This window comes from Pinus tabuliformis, chromosome 1_1 (genome assembly GCF_031772625.1).
Source record: "Pinus tabuliformis cultivar Carrire ecotype Pingquan chromosome 1_1, CPIR1, whole genome shotgun sequence".
In the NCBI taxonomy this organism is placed as follows: Eukaryota; Viridiplantae; Streptophyta; class Pinopsida; order Pinales; family Pinaceae; genus Pinus; species Pinus tabuliformis.
This window is the reverse complement of record NC_142297.1, coordinates 699,524,116-699,540,887: the sequence shown is the minus strand read 5'-3', so window position 1 is coordinate 699,540,887 and position 16,772 is coordinate 699,524,116. Positions and strand designations below refer to the sequence as shown.

The following is a 16,772-nucleotide window of genomic DNA, read 5'->3' as shown; positions in this document are numbered from 1 at the left end:
AAAAATACACAAAGTCATTGAAATTGCAGTCATATTTAGCCATAGAGATGTATTTTATTGTACTGAAAAGTGTGCTACCGGATCAAGCTCTTTTCTTGTTCAGACCAAGATCAAAATGTGCGATTTGGATGACACTTGTAGTTAGTCTGTTTGACTTAAGAACATTTTATATGGAAGCTGTTCATTGTCATTGTAAGTTCACATTGATTGCTTGCACGATCTGTCATGATAAACTTAATTTGGATGCCTGCTAACAAACAAATAGCATTATAACTATACAGACCTGCCTCTGCCTGTTTTTCCAATGATATTTATTCTTTGGAGATGCGCATGTTTTCTTACTGTTTAAATTGCAATTGAAGTTGGCTCAATTCTTGCTAATGGTGCTTTTCCGCTGACTACAAGGCTCTTTACACTGCTCATGGAAGAGGCAGATCTATTTCTTAAGTGGGAACCTGTCTCTTTACGGATGGTAAACCTGTAAATAAGCTTGATCCACCCTTACACACTTAAGTGAAAGATAGTGTTGTTTGTTGATACCTTGCCAGGGCCATATGATAATCTGTCCAAAGGCTATGCCAGCATAATTCTATATAATTGATAGCCACATCTGGCAGAACCCACACAGGGGAGGAACATTTCTGCCATGCTCACTTAGGGTTTGAACTTGGGACATTGTCACAAGTAGCTAAGACCTGTCTGCCATAGTATTTAAAACCGGAACCTATCAAACTGGTTTTTGAACCAGAATTGGAATAACCGAACTGGTCAGATCTCAATGAACCGGTCTTTAAAAAATGCATGAAATAATTAATTTTTAATGAAGAAAAACTATTTTTAAGATTTAAAACCATGATTCCAAACCAATAGAAACAAAATATGCAAAGTTTGCTCATCTATATACCATGTAAAAGTGAATATATCAAAATGGCACCGAGTGCAATACATATCAGCAACAAAATACATAATCAATGAGACTCTAAATGGCCTCTAGAGTCCAAAAACAATGCTACAAGCTATGGGGCCATTGGCCTACTACAAGTCTACATATCAGTGATCAACATGATCACTCCTCATCATGATCAAACTCATCACCACTACTAGACATGGGATCATCAACAAAAACTATATAAACATCATCTGTCTCAGAGTTAGAGGACCCCTCAGACTCCTAGTAGTAGCAACAACAAAACTAGACATTAAACTGCAACTCACTTATCAAAACGATCACTCATAAAACTCATCATTGATTCAACACTACTAGAAATGGGATCATCAAAAAGAGCTACATAAACATCATCTAGCTCAAAGTCTTCAAACTTCGATTGCTCAACCTTACAATATGGTAGAAATTGAAAAAGTTTTACATTCCTAACCAATAATTTTGGTTTGAGCGAAAGGTTCATGTCTTCAATCTTATAATATGGTAGGAAAAGCTTAGCAAGACTTCGATTGCTCAACCTTACAATATGGTAGAAATTGAAAAAGTTTTACATGCCTAACCAATGCTTTTGGTTTGAGTGAAAGGTTCATCTCTTCAATCTTATAATATGGTAGAAAACGGTTAGCATGCCTAACAAATTATTTTCCTTTGAGTGAAGGGTACATTTTTGTTAAGGCCATGGTAGACGAGTCCAACAATCAATACCACCAACATCAATGAAGTTCAACAATCAATGCCACCACCAACATCATGGTACTTAAAGGGCTTCATGCTCTTGATCAAATGCCAATCTCATGCCCCCATGCATGACAAAATGAAATGGAAACATCGCAATCCCCCAAATCTTGAAATCCTGAAAACCATTAAGTCTGCTGGATTTTGAGTGAGATTTAAAATTCTAGTTTCTCCATATGAAATCCAATGAAGTCAAAACCACTCAAACATCCAGAGTCATTTTGTGGTAATGTTAAAAAATTAAGTAACTTTTACTTTAAGAATTTAACATTACCATTGATTGCTAGCATTGCTAGGGTTGAGTTAGTTTTTTGTTTAGGTTTAGGGTTTAGGAGAGGGAGGGTTGGTTTTATGGCCAAGGAGGGATGTTTTGGAAGGAAAACCCCCAGGTTTCCTCCAAAACCACTTGAAAAACTGCCATCGATGGTGCCAGACTCCCTAAACTACGCTGGTAATGCACTGATCAATTTATGACAGAACTGATTGGTTTATGGCCAAATTGGATGGCTCCGTCATAAACAGACCAATTTATGATTAGTTTCATGCAACCGAGCTATGCAAGGGCATGAATCAACTTTTTTGGCCTGTTAGTCACTAAGGCTAATGAATTGACCGGTTTCACTGGTTAGTGGTTCGACCCACTCAGTTTTGAATACTCTGGTCACAACAACCACTCCAAGTTGCTGTTAGATTGCTTTAGATATTATGGATCTCTAGTGTAGTATAATATCTAAATTGACCGATCTAAGAAAAATAACATTTAAAGAAAACATTGGGATTGTCGTGAGATGCATTTCCCAACATGTTATTAAGATGTGCTATAGAATGTAACTTGTGTAAATTTATGTGCAACTGACTGTTTCTCTGTAGTTGCCTCTTTATCTACTCTACTACCAACCTACGTCACTTGACATATCAAATAGTGTTATCATAATCGGTGGAACCGACTGGATCAGCCGGTTGGGACTTCAAACTGGTCTGGTTTGAGCTTTGGAACTGGAAATGGATGGTTCAGTACCGAACTGACCTTTTTCACTGAATCAACTGGTTCCATACAATTTTACCAAAGATGTGCCAAACACATATTAAAAAATAAACAAGAATTTTTGATTGGGGCAACCTTAAATTCAAGTAAATTTTTAAAGCAAAAGTTTACTTAAATTTTAACATTACCATGAAATGATTCAGGATGTTTGAGAGTGGTTCCAACCTCATTGGTGTTAAATTTCCATGAAACTTCACAACTACGTAGATGAATATCTAAAAACTGAAATCTAGTTTACTTTCACCAAGATACAAAGTCTCTTAACAATTCATAAGCTGCGAAATAAAAACACGAAGATAAAAACACATGCACAAATCGACACACTTATTTTCTCAGGAAACCCAACAAGGAAAACCTGGCTATTTTGTTGATTGTTATTGAGCAATTGGATCTATTACAAAGCAATTTGTCTCTTTGAAAAAGCGTTATGCTTTTCACACAAATCTCAACCCTCTAGAACACAATCGTTCCTCTGCTACCTCCTTGACTTGTTTTGCAAAACCTGCTCTCTTCTGCATGATCTTTGCGCATTAGAGGCTCCTTAATCCTTGTGCACTAGGTCCCTGTTTCCTAGCACACCTGAACCCCTATTCTCTAGCACAAATCAACTCCTATTTTATAGGGAAAATCCCTATTTCCTTGCGCACTTCCTGCTCCTATTTCGTAGGATCCATCTACCCTTTTCTGTGCACAACCAACTCCTAAATCCTTGCACACTTGTGCCTCCTATTTCTTAGGACACAATTCCCGCACTCTCCACAATCAAGGCTCTCTCACAAACTTGTGAGCTTTGTCTTGTCACACAAACCTTTGTGCACAAAAACAATGAATTTCCTTGTGCCCCCGCCCCCGCCTTTATAGGCCCAATTCAAACATGCAAGGATTCCCAGTTCGAATTTAGAACTTGAGTTTTGATTGATGAGTTAACTAAGAGTGCTTCTTGTCCTTTCTCCAATCAACACTGGAGCTCTTAACTTGTTCTCTCCCCAATCAACATTGGAGACTAACTCGCTCTAACTTAATTGCTAACTACCACTTCGTTCTGTAGTGAAATTGATGAAGACGTCTATTTAATTGAAGCCCCAACTCTGTGCATGCTATCTTGATGGGTATTTCAGTAAACTAGAAATAACTCATCCTAACTGAAGTCTAACTCATGACGACAATTCGAGGTCTTCACTGGCTAAGGCCCAAGCCAGAAGACATTGCTCGCTACATTTTAAACAATTGGATTTCATATGGAGAAAGTAGAATTTTAGATCTCACTCAAAATCCAACAAACTTAATAGTTTCTTTAGGATTTTAGGATTGGGGGGATTGCAACGTTTCCATTGGATTTTGTCATGTATGAGGGTTTGGAACTAACATTTAATCAAGAACACCAAGCCCTCTGTGTACCTTGATGTTAGTGGCATTGGTTATCACACTTTCCTTTATCACGGGCTTACTAAAAATGTACCCATCACTCGAACAAGATCTTGACTTGACATGCTATGATTTTTCTACCTTATCTTAATGCTTAGAGGGTGATATCTCAATATAGGCAATGATTTTGATGATATATAGTATTTGTTGTAGCATGAATTTTTTGAATGCTAGAGGCCATATAGAGCTTGTTTGTTGATGTATTTTCAGTTCAGAGATGGATTGTACTCTATGCTATTTTGGCTATGTGCACTTTTACATACTATATAAATGAGAACTGCTTATTTGTGTATACATGGTTTGGATTCATATGGGCACACATGAATATATATGTTTTTCTTTAAAATTGAAATATGTTATGTGTTTTTGGTCGACCACTTTTTTGGTTTGGTTTTTTTACCAGTTCCGATTGGATCTTGGTTCAAAGGGTTTTCTTGTTTGATCACCGGTTCTGATAACATTGATTGCACTATGTGCCATTTTGGTATATTCACCTTTACGTGGTATATAGATGAGCAAAATTTGCATATTTTCTCTCTAATGGTTTGGAATTATGGTTTGAAATCTTAAAATATTTGTTTTCATTAAAAAATAATTATTTTTAAGGAATTTAGACTTGGGCATATTATAATTAGATTTGATTTTTTCCATAATTTCATTATTTTGTCAATTAAAATAAATAGGTAAATTATTATTAATAGGTAAATAATAATGGCATAGTTAACTTTAATATTTTTGGAATAAATAAATATTGAATAAATATTGATTATTATTAGAAATTTGACCATTAAGTTTAAAGGATAAATTATGGTATATCAACCCTAAATTATGATATTCATCTTGTAAGTAATAATATATTTACCTAAGGTCTTAGTTACCTTTAATATTTTATTGGAATAAATAAATATTGATCTAATATTGATTATTTGACCATTAGGTTTAAAGGATTAGTTATGATATTAGTTATACTATTATTAATAGACCTAGCTTTAACAACCCTAGATTATGGATTTACCTAATGTAACTAAATTCTAGGAATAATAATGGTTTAACAATTTGTTTGGTATTATTAATTATTAGTAGATATAGATTATTTAATAAACAGATATTTTTTATATAACTTATCATTTTAATGGACCATTACATTTAAATAATAAATATGATATATTCTAAAGAACAAGATCAAACTTACCAAGGACCATTAGTTAATTATTACACAATTACCTAGTATAACTATATTCTAAAAATAATAGTAATTGATTACCTTTACTTGTATTTTATATTGGAATAATAATTAAATATAGATTAATTAATATATATTATGAGATATAATTTATTAAAATATTAATATTATACTATGTTTTCTCTTAATATTTGGGATAATAATAATAATTTACCTATTTATTTTTAATTGACAAAGGAATTCCTTTATTTACCTAATTTAGCTTTTTCGAGAAATATTAGTTAACTAATTTAGTGGTTTGACCAGGATCACTAGGTCAAAATTAGCCGTTAGCATTATAGTTGTTGGAGTCTCTGCACACTCTATTTAATCACGCTAAGCTAGATTGGTTCTTCAACTTGTCCTGACGATGAACCACACTGGTTGGTTCGAAACGCGTCGACAAAAGATTGGTTATGTGATTTTGCCGAAGATTTTCTAAACAATAATTATTTTATGTATTTTTTTGCATATCTGATTCATTGAATCCGGTTCAGTCTGATTTGACCTAGTTTTGGTTCAAAACTCGGTTTTGGTCTTTGAAACTATGGGATGAATAACAATAGTAGGAGCCATGGGCTTGAATATTACGCTGCCCCGCTCAAAATTTCTTGTTTTTTTTTTTGTTAAATTGCATCTGGAACGTTCTTGGTTACATTGTATCAAACTTACTGGTTCAGGACAAAACCGGCCTATTCGGTGATAAGATAAGATTTTATTAATGTCCAACAATTGACCACAAAAGCAGGTCAATGGGACTAGAGGATGCATCTAGTGACAGTACAATGTGGGAGTGCAAATGGCACTCCTAGAAAAGCTAAATCTGATACAAAAAATATATATGTATGCAAAATGAAGTAATGAAAAATACAAACAGTAGGACTTCCTCATAAGCATGAACATGTATAAAACTGTATCAACAGCCAGATGAAGAGGCCATAGGGAGGGCTGAACATGTGGTCCATGATGTCAAGAATGCTAGAGTCTAATAACCAATGGCGAGAAGGGCGATGGGGTGCTGGGTCATTGTTCAAGTCTTCTGGAGCTATCTGGGAATCTGGCTACACGATCCTGGACGGAAGGAGTGAGAATACTCCTAATATTCGAGGCCAAAAGAAAAAGGCTTTGGATGAGTCTTTGGCTGCTCTGTACCAAACCTGCCATTTCTGATTCCAAACCTTGAGCTAGACTGTTTTGAACTTTGACCCCCAAAATGTTCAGACTGGACAGTTCCACCGGTTTTAATAACACTGGTTTGGAGCCCATACAATCCTCTTGGATGAGCTCAAGAGTGATTAATGTATGCGATGGGCGGGTAGACATCACGTACACATGCCATTAGGGAACATCAATGACTCTTCATCTATCAGTGGCATGTTTAACTACGGATTGTTTCTGGAGAAAAACACAGATTTTATCACCCCAATTCTTGCCAATGCAATAGACAATGTTGAGCCTTCTCATACGGTTCATTATTGTCAATTCATCAATTTGTAGAGCTACAAGGTTGGTTGTGGACACTAGAGATTCTATTTAGTCACATTTGTTGGACTCCTTGTGATGTCCATTTTGAGGTCGTCATGGATACAGGAGCTCATAGAGTAGTGCAAGAGATGGAGAATTTCATCACAAAGTACTGATGTCTTGAGTCATTTTTGGATTGTTTTACAAGTTGGAGGTGTTGAAAGTAGCTAAGACCCCATCTACAACGTTTTACCTGGTTGGTGAAAGCAGGTTGCTGTCAATTCTCCTGCCAGGTTCGAGTCTTCCCAGCCACATATTTCCCTGTTGTGGGCAACTGGTGAAGCTTCCAGATTGAGAGCGACTATGGAATGATTGCGTACAAGAGGAGATCCGGAAGCAGGGCAAATCTGGGTCCCATGTAGAGACTAAGGAAGAGGAAAACCTTGCCCTTGCTTCCAAAGGGGGCAAGAAAAATGCAGGAGGGGCCAAGCCTAGTTCAAGAGGCAAGAAGAAGAAAGATCTCAACAAAATAAAGTGCTTCTCTTGTCATTATTTTCGACATTTTTCCACCAAGTGTCCAACAAGAAGAATGGGTCGGAAGAAGGTCCAAGAAGGACGCCATATGGCAGCATCAGAGGCGGAGGAGTTCACTTATCATTTTTAGAGGAAGTTCTCGCTCATAGCTTGCATGGAAAGCTTAGTGGCTAGTAGCGTGTGGTATATTAACAATGGAGCATCCTATCATATGACTAGGAACAGGGGATATTTCAGCCAATTGATAGAGAAGGACATGCAATTTCACGTAGAGATGGGAGATGATGGCAGGTACCTAACACAGGGTGTGGGTATCGTCAAGTTTGAGAGGGAGTCCAAGAATCCTCTCTACGTTAGAGATGTCATCTATTGAAGAAAAACCTTGTTTTAGTCTCAACCTGGGAGAACAAGGGTTATGAGGTTATCTTCAGTAGAGGAAAGGCCTAATCTAGCCTTTCAACTCTGAAGCAGCTAAGTAGATTGGAGTTAGAGTGAAGAATCTCTACAAGCTTTAGTTTGAGAGCCACAACCTTGAGCATTAAAGGAGTTAGTAAGTAGAGCCGTGACCTAGGGGACCTATTGCATAGGCGTATGGGTCACTTACACCATGGAGTGCTGAAGATCTTGAGAGAGATTGTCATGGGGCTGCTGCAATGATGTGTGCAAGGGCTGCATAGTTGGAAAGTATGCTAAGATGTCCTTCTCCAGCAGATATAACAGGGCCAAGAGCATTTTGGAGTTGGTACATTCGGATGTCTATGGACCATTTTCTTCTCCATCCCTTATGGGATACAGACATAGTATTCAAAACTTGTTGGTTCGAAACGTAAACCAATCAAATTGGCTGGTTCATTAGGTCGGGCCATCCAATCGATAGAAAATCGGTTTTGAACCTTACGAGCTAGGTTTTTTGGGCCTAACCGACTGATATATGATCGAACTAGCTAATTTTCCCATAAATTGACCTATTTATTTCCAGGTTGGCCACAGACCCCACAAAAGGCGGTTTTGTGCTTTTTGAAGTAGTTTTTAGGGAACCCAGGGCCTGTTTCCATCCAAAAACAACCCCTCCAAGCCTTTAAAAGCATGCACGAGGGTATGAGATTGGCATTTGATTAAGAGCATGAAGCCCTTTAAGTACCTTGATGTTGGTGGCATTGATTGTTGAACTTTGTTGATGTTGGTGGTATTGATTGTTGAACTCCTCTACCATGGATTTAACAAAAATGCACCCTTCACTAGAAGGAAAATAATTGGTGAGGCATGCTAAGATTTTTCTACCATATTATAAGGTTGAGGAGATGAACCCTTCACTCAAACCAAAATCATTGGTTAGGCATGTTAAACTTTTTCAATTTCTACCATATTATAAGGTTGAGCAATCCAAGTCTGAAGACTTTGAGCTAGATGATGTTTATGTAGCTCTTGTTGATGATCCCATTTCTAATGGTGCTGAATCAATGATGAGTTTTATGAGTGATCATGTTGATCAATGATTTGTATTGAGATTACAGAGGAGTTTGAGGAGTCCTCAGACTCTGAGCCAAATGATGTTTATATAGCTCATGTTGATGATCCCATGTCTAGTAGTGGTGATGAGTTTGATCATGATGAGCAGTGATCATGTTGATCACTGATATGTAGACTTGTAGTAGGCTAGTGGCCCCATAGCTTGTAGCATTTTTTTGGACTCTAAAGGCCATTTAGAGCCTCATTGATTGTGTATTTTGTTGTTGATATGTATTGCACTCGGTGCCATTTTGATATATTCACCTTTATATGGTATATAGATGAGCAAACTTTGCATATTTTGTCTCTATTGGTTTGGAATCATGGTTTTAAATCTTAAAAATAGTTTTTTTTCATTAAAAATTAATTATTTCATGTTTTTTTTAAAGACCAGTTCATTGAGATCTTACCTGTCCTGGTTTGACTGGTTCTGGTTTGAAACCCGGGTTGATAGGTGGACCGCTTTGGTCACTTGTTCCGGTTTTGAATACTATGGATACAGATACTATGTCACCTTCATTGATGACCACTCAAGAAAGACTTGGATCTTCTTCATGAAGAAGAAAGATGAGGTCTTCTCGAAATTTGTGGAGTCCAAAGCCTTCGTGGAAAACCATTGTGGTAGGAAGATCAAGGCGCTGAAGTTGGGCAATGGTGGAGAGTACATCCCCAACATCTTCAGGGACTTGTGTGCCAAGGAGGGCATCAGGAGAGAGCTCACCACACCTCATTGCTATAAACAGAATGGGGTGTGAGTGCAAGAACCAAAGCATTGTTGGAGTGGCTAGGGCCATGTTGCATTACCGGGGTTATTAATGCTTCTTTGGGCAGAGGCATGCAACACTGTAGTCTTTTTGCAGAATAGGAGTCCACATAGGGTGCTCGACATAGTCACACCAGAGGAGGCTTTCATAGGCAAGAAACCTGGCATGTCTCACTTCTAGATCTTTGGCAACCTTGTTTATTGTCATGTGTCTTCTAATAACTAGAAGAAGCTGGAGCCCACAACAGTGAAGGGCATTTTTGTGGGCTACAACAAGATGTCTAAGGTGTACATGGTGTATATTCTGCACTCAGGAAGACATTGATCAGGCTTGATGTGAGGTTTGAGGAGGAAAGAGTTCTTAGGAAGTCCTTGGAGCTTGAGGAGGGTGCAACATGGGAGGAGCAATAGGCTCCCATGCAGGAGGCTCAACTAGCTCCTCAAACTTCATCACAACTAGTTATTAGGCGGGTTGACCAACACACAGATGAGGAGAAAGTGCACGAACAGGGGGAGAGCGTAGAGCTAGAGGGGCCCACTCAACCAGTGACTTCGAGTGTAGAGAGAGGACGAGCTAGGTGGGTAGATCAATTGATTAGGGAGGCTGAGGAGAGAGCTGGAGCCCCCAACTCCACATTCAAACAAAGTAAACAACCACAAAGATATACGGGGTAAATGGCACCTACGACTGAGGTGATAGACTCAAAGCCTTCTTGCTATAAGGAGGCAACTTCGTAGCAGGGATGGTGAGATGCCATGGTGGAGGAGTATTCCTCTATCATGCATAATGATGTCTAGGAGATTGTGCCAAGACCAATTGGCAAGTCATTGGTTGGTTCGCATTGGGTGTATAAGATTCGTGTCCAAAGGTTTCTCTTAGGTTGAAGGGATAGACTATGATGAGATGATCGCACCAGTGGTTCAATATTCATCCATTAGGACCATTTTGGTGATTGTAGCGTAGATGAGGTGGAAGGACGCGAAGACTGACTGCCTTAACAAAGTTGTTGAGGAAGTGATATATGTTGAGCAGCTTGAGGGGTTTGAGACTTTCAGTAGAGACACACATGTTTGCAGGCTGAAGAGAGCTCTTTAGAGGCTCAAGCAAGCACTGAGAGCATAGTATGCTCCGATAGACAACTACCTTTTAGGATTGGGCTTAACTAAGAGTAAAACTGACCCTAACTTGTATTATATTGTGGTTGGGGGCAACCTCTCATTCTTGTGTTGTATGTTGACAATTTGATACTAATAGGGGACGAGAAGCTCATTAGTGACTGCAAGAGAGATCTTGCAAAGGAGTTTGATATGAAGGATATAGGGATGATGCACAATTTCCTTGGGCTGGGGGTATGGCAGGGTGATGGGGAGATCTTCTTGTTGTAGGGTAGGTACACGCATGAAATTCTCAAGAGGTTCCACATGTAAGAGTGCAGGCCCATGACCACACCTCTAGTCACAAACTAGAGGGAGGTGGATGTTACTAGCGCAACGCAAGTTGGTCCCACACTTTACAAGCAACTCATAGGGTTGTTGATGTATCTGGTGAACAGACGACTAGATAATTACTTTGTAGTCAACCAATTGAGCCAGTGCACGGTTGAGTCGACCAAAGTGTATTGGGTTGTTGCCATGCATGTGTTGAGGTATCTCAAGGGCACACCAAATTATGGGTTGTTGTACAGGCAGGTTGATGGTGTGAGGCTTTAGGGCTTCACAAATGCAGATTGAACAGGCGGTTCAACAGACAGTGAGAGCACTTCAGGTTGTACCTTTAGTTTTGGATCAACGGTTGTTTCTTACTTTAGCAGGAAGTAGAGTTCAATGGTACTATATAGTATAAGCTCAACTAAGGCTGAGTACATGGTTGCTAGCCTGGCAACTTACAAGGCCATATGATTGAGGAAGCTACTTGTTGGGTTGTTCGGTCAGAAGTTGGAGCCCACAATCATAAATTGTGATAATGAGAGTTGCATCAAACTCTTTGAAAATCCATTGTTTCATGACTGCTCCAAGCACATCGAGATCCAATACTACCATATCAGAGATTGTGTTTAGAGAAGTATAGTCAGACTCCAGTACGTGCCTACAAGGGAGCAAACCACTAATATTCTGACCAAGGCATAGGCAAGGGGCAAATTTTTCTACTTCAGAGATAAAATGGGTGTAGTATAAAATACATTCCTCTTTAAGAGGGAGTGTTAAATTGGAGTTAGAGGAAAGGTTCAACAAAATTTAGAGGTGTACTAGATTTGGCAGAGGGATCCACAAGTGGGACTTAGAAAATTAGTCAAAATTGTTTTAAATCAATCAATGGAGCAATGAAATACACAAAATATTGCAGATACACATAGAAAAACACATAAAACAAGAGAGAGACAAATATATGTGGGTTACCCAATTTGGGCTATACGTCCATGGAGAAACAACCAGTGTTTCCTTTTATATTATCTGATAAAATGAAGAGATAAAACTTACAACAGATCCGTTGTAATTTCCTCTTCGCTCTCACACAATCTCCTCTCTTTCTCGCTCAGAACAATAATACATAGCCGCAATACAATTACCTCATATAAACAGAGGGTTTCCTTCTGGGGCAAAAAACCCTAAATTAACTTAACTTCTGCCATCAGATCAATTGCCTAATGAATCTCCCAGATTAACTATGAAGTTACAATATTTTACAAGGCAAATTTTCATCTATTTTTAGCTTCGGGGGCATTGTCCCTGAACCCCCGCTAAGCCAGTTGGGGGGGGGGGGGGGGGTCATTAAAAGTAGTCATCACCCTCCCTTGGACCCCTAGACAACTATCATACAGGCGACATTGCTGCCCCGTTTAGGAACTAGGGTCCAACGCAGCTGAGATCTCTGAGTCAAGAAGATAATCAGGTTCCACACCCAACAAAAATGTGAAATGATCTCTCAGCCATCCATTGAGATTTAATCTCAGCCATTCATGGAGATGGTGGGCCCAGCTCGACTTTGAAGGTGGGAAAAGGGTGCAAACTTGGCTCATTATGTACTAGACAACTTGTGTGTTCAGCTCATCAAGAAGAAGGGTGTTCAGTTCAGCGCCTAGGGTTTTCAGGTCAGTGAGTTAGGGCAGAAAAAGAGTCCGAACAGGTTCAGAACATTTTCCAGCCAGTGAACACTTCATCCAGGGCTACATTTGGTTGCGCTGGCGGGTCGTACAGGCCTGTACGAGTCCTTACAGTGCACACACAAGCAGGCCGAGTTGGAGAGAAGTGCGCAGACCAGTTGTGTTGTGGGTTAGCAGAGTGAAGGGAAGTTTTCCCTCATACTTGTAATCAATTTCTGAAGATTTTTGCTGAGCATAATAAGAACACACAAGTTTGCAGGTTTTCCCCAGTTGGGGTTTCCTGGGTAAAATTTCTGGTGTTAAATTTCTGAATGTGTTTGTGTCTTCAATTTATTTATTTTCCACTGCTATTGTTCTGTTAGAATACTCAACATATTTAGTAAATGTGTTTGGAAGCTCAGTTCTCAGTTCTTTCATCTTAGAATATTTATTAAATTAGTAGCTGGATATCAGAAAACTAACATATTTTTCGTAGTATCTTGATTTTCTAAAAAATGTCGTATTTGTTTTAGATACTATATCTGTATTTGTGCATCTTTAGACTAAAATGAAAAAAGCCAACCTCAGTGTGTAATGTGACTAAAAGAAAATAAAAAGACAAGCAACTTTTTAATTGCTTTCAATTCATTACCATATGGATAATAAAATAGCATAGACCCATGTTAACCCCAGTTTTTTTAACCAAAAAGAGGTTTGCTTGTTGGTTTTTTATGATCCCTGTTAGTGCTTAATATATCCAGAGTTAAGATGGTTCTATGCTAGTGTAGTTGTTCATATGTTGATAGGTTAAACAATGATGTAAATGATGTCAAGGATATGTTAGTGTAATACTTTGATCACATTATATGAATCTTAGCCTGGAGAGTGTAACCAATGAATTAGGATCATGATCAAATATCAGTGTTATATACACTATTTATAATACAATTTTTTTTTGTTAGCAATGGACATTGCTCGACTCGTATAAACAATGCATTATTTCTTTTGCAAGCATTGCAACATGAATATAGCTAGTAATTATTTAGTAAAAGATGTGTCCTGTTTTTTGATGGCATCCTTGGCATTTGTTTTTCTCTTTAACGTAGTTTCTTTGCTTCATTGGATATTTGGGCTAGGAATTATCTCATTGAACTTTGTCTGTTAATGCTGTGCCTTCTCTATATGTTACATTTTAATTTTATGCCAATAATGTAAACTTTTGTTTAAAGTTGTTTATTTGAATTCTACAAATCATGAATGCATACCTTTTGTTTATATTTCTTTTCTATTGGTACAAGATATGAATGGAAGAGGAGCAGGACTGGAAGTTATTTTTGTTCAATATGTGGTTTGAGATAGTGAATTTTTTAGACATTGATATCGTTGGATACTATAATGCAGCCATCCCTCTTTCTGAGGATCACAAGCCAAATAGAAGTGATGAACGCCAGCGCATTGAGCAAGCTGGAGGGAATGTTATGTGGGCTGGTAATGATTGCAATTTTTCTGATAAAACCTTGAAATGCGTAAGACTAATGCATGCGTGCTAATTTAAGGATGATACTCGAAAATAATGTTTTTGGAGAATGAACTTAATTATACAATATTTCCATGAGCAATAAGAGAGTTACAAAGAGCAACATTTGGATTCGAGCTTAATGGAAAAATCAGTTGATATGGGCAATTGGGGTTCCTGTCTTTCCAGGAACATGGAGGGTAGGAGGTGTGCTGGCTGTATCTCGTGCATTTGGTAACCGTTTACTGAAACGCTTTGTTGTTGCAGAACCTGAGATTCAGGTAAAATGGATTTCTTTATCAATATATTAATAGCATGGTACAACTTTCATTTGACTTAAATTTTTATAGCTGGTCAAGAAAAAAAAAAGATCAAGGATAGTTGCATTTTCATTTGGTAACAACTCCAGTCTACCTTGCTGCAACTTTTAAAGGCAGACACTGCTAATTCCCATTCCAAAAATTGCAGGAAGAAATCATTAAAGATGATGTTGAATTTCTGGTTATAGCAAGTGATGGCCTATGGGATGTAATTTCAAACGAGGTTAGCTTTTGATTTGTGTTCTGTTGTTCAATTTATCATTAATGAATTGAAGTGTTTCTGCTTTTGATTTGTGTTCTGTTGTTTAATTTATCATTAATGAATTGAAGTGTTTCTGCTTTTGAAATGCCCCTTCTCATTATGGATGTTTCCTTTCCCCCCATGCTTTTTTGTCAGAAAGCCATAGGATATTCAGATGTTTGTTTCCTATGAAAAATGTATTTCATTACTATCAGTTAATATGTTCATGCAGGATGCAGTTTCACTTGTTAAATCAATTGAAGATCCAGAAGCTGCTGCCAGGAAATTGACTGAAACTGCCTTTGCAAAAGGCAGTGCTGACAATATCACTTGCATTGTTGTTCGATTTAATCATAGCAAAAACGATTTAACTTGATATTATTGCAGATGCCTTCTTGGCATCATATAGTTTTTGCACGAGTTGTTGATCTAAAGTGTCTGTTTTCTGATCAACAGCTCTGCATGTTTCAACAACTGCCCGGAATGCTTATTGAAATTTGACTTTTTGTGCCAGTAGGGGCCATTCATCTTTTTGTGGTTTTGATGACTTCAACACTGAATAATTAATGTGCAACCAAGCAATTATTTGTGTTTGTACAGGTTTTGAGCAGTTCTATTTAACTGTGAGGAGATACTGTAATATATCTCATTTTTCTCATTGATCTCAATTTTGATTTGGTAAGCTGGTTCTGATTTCTACTTAATTTTGTCAGTATATAAATTGGCCTATAGAGCTTAGATTCATTTTGGAATTTTATTTATAAGAATTGCTAGCAAACCTATCATATTCATTTTGGAATTATAGTTGTAAGGATTTCTTTGTAAACGAAGTCCTTTTGTTTCTTATTGTCAAATTCAAAGGTTTCTTGGGCGTTTATTTACGTCTAAAATCAAGGAATGCTTATTTTCATGACTCCTAAGTAATTGATAGCACTATTATTGCATGGTATTTCAAGTGTAATGTGTAATTACCATCCCTTGCAAAAGGCAACAACCACTTGGAAGTTAATTTTTAGCAATTTTTTTTTTTTTTTACTTTTCTGTGACCCGCTTTTTCACTTTGCGGATCTGATATTTTTTGTTTGGAGGCTGCATATTCTTTACTGCCAGATTGAATGAAAAGAGTTTGCTGTGAACTAACCCCAGTTTGTAAGGGGGAAAAGGCGCTGTCTGTAATTGAACTTATAAATGATTTGAAATTTTCCTGTAATTTTAAGCCTCATGGCATTTTAGAGAAAAATATTGGTGCCCCCTTGAAGTGAGAGATTAATCCGGACAAATGGGTAACATGATTGTTTTTTGATAATAATGGAAGTTCGGTAAAAACATTTTTTTGTATTAATGCATTCATGGTTTCGTTTCGATCATAATCATTCTCGTTTTGAAAACGCAAGAGCCAGTAAGTTTGTATTTTTACATCGTTGTTTCAGGGGCAAGTAGGAGGATATTTGTTTCTCTGAACTGCATGCCAGGATTTTGCTATTTAAGAAAGACAGTTTATAATTCATTCGGTCTCTGTTTGGTCAAAGTTGTTTTTAGTGATATGGGACTAGTCTTTATGATTATTCAAGTTGAATATGTCATAGCAGAGACATCTCAAGGCATTTATCTCGGGGGAAGGTTTGACGAGAGTCGAGAAACCATTTGGCATGGCTTTTGCTGATCAATACGAGCAACGTGGTTTTAAATACTAAACAAGGGGAGTAAGCCCATGTTAGCAGTAACTTGATCTGAAGTTAAACTTCAATAAACAAAGTCTCTGATTGCTGCCATGAAAAATCCTACATGAATATGCAAAAATTGGCATCAAGGTGACTTCAAAATAATCCAGCTGTTTTGCTCTACTTGCTACTGCTACTTCATGTCTTGTGCTGATAATTTTGATCTGCTTCAAAGGAGTTCACCTCACTAACATCCCTTACGTACTCCCTTACGTACTTGAAGGTTGTATACCTTATTTGCTTGCTTCATTTGC

At 37.7% G+C, this 16,772-nt stretch overlaps 1 protein-coding gene across 2 annotated transcripts in view; it reads left to right on the top strand.

The window, feature by feature from the left end:
• The window catches only part of LOC149215400 (putative protein phosphatase 2C 45), a 52,560-nt gene extending 37,095 nt beyond the window's left edge, over positions 1–15,465 (top strand). For both annotated transcript variants that reach the window (XM_089392618.1, XM_089392617.1), the window contains exons 5-8: positions 14,122–14,208; positions 14,426–14,517; positions 14,705–14,779; positions 15,030–15,465. In XM_089392618.1, the coding sequence (XP_089248744.1) occupies positions 14,122–14,208; positions 14,426–14,517; positions 14,705–14,779; positions 15,030–15,173 (398 nt within the window). In that variant the 3' untranslated portion in view covers positions 15,174–15,465. The remainder of the gene's footprint in view (positions 1–14,121; positions 14,209–14,425; positions 14,518–14,704; positions 14,780–15,029) is intronic.
• Positions 15,466–16,772: the final 1,307 nt, after the last annotated feature.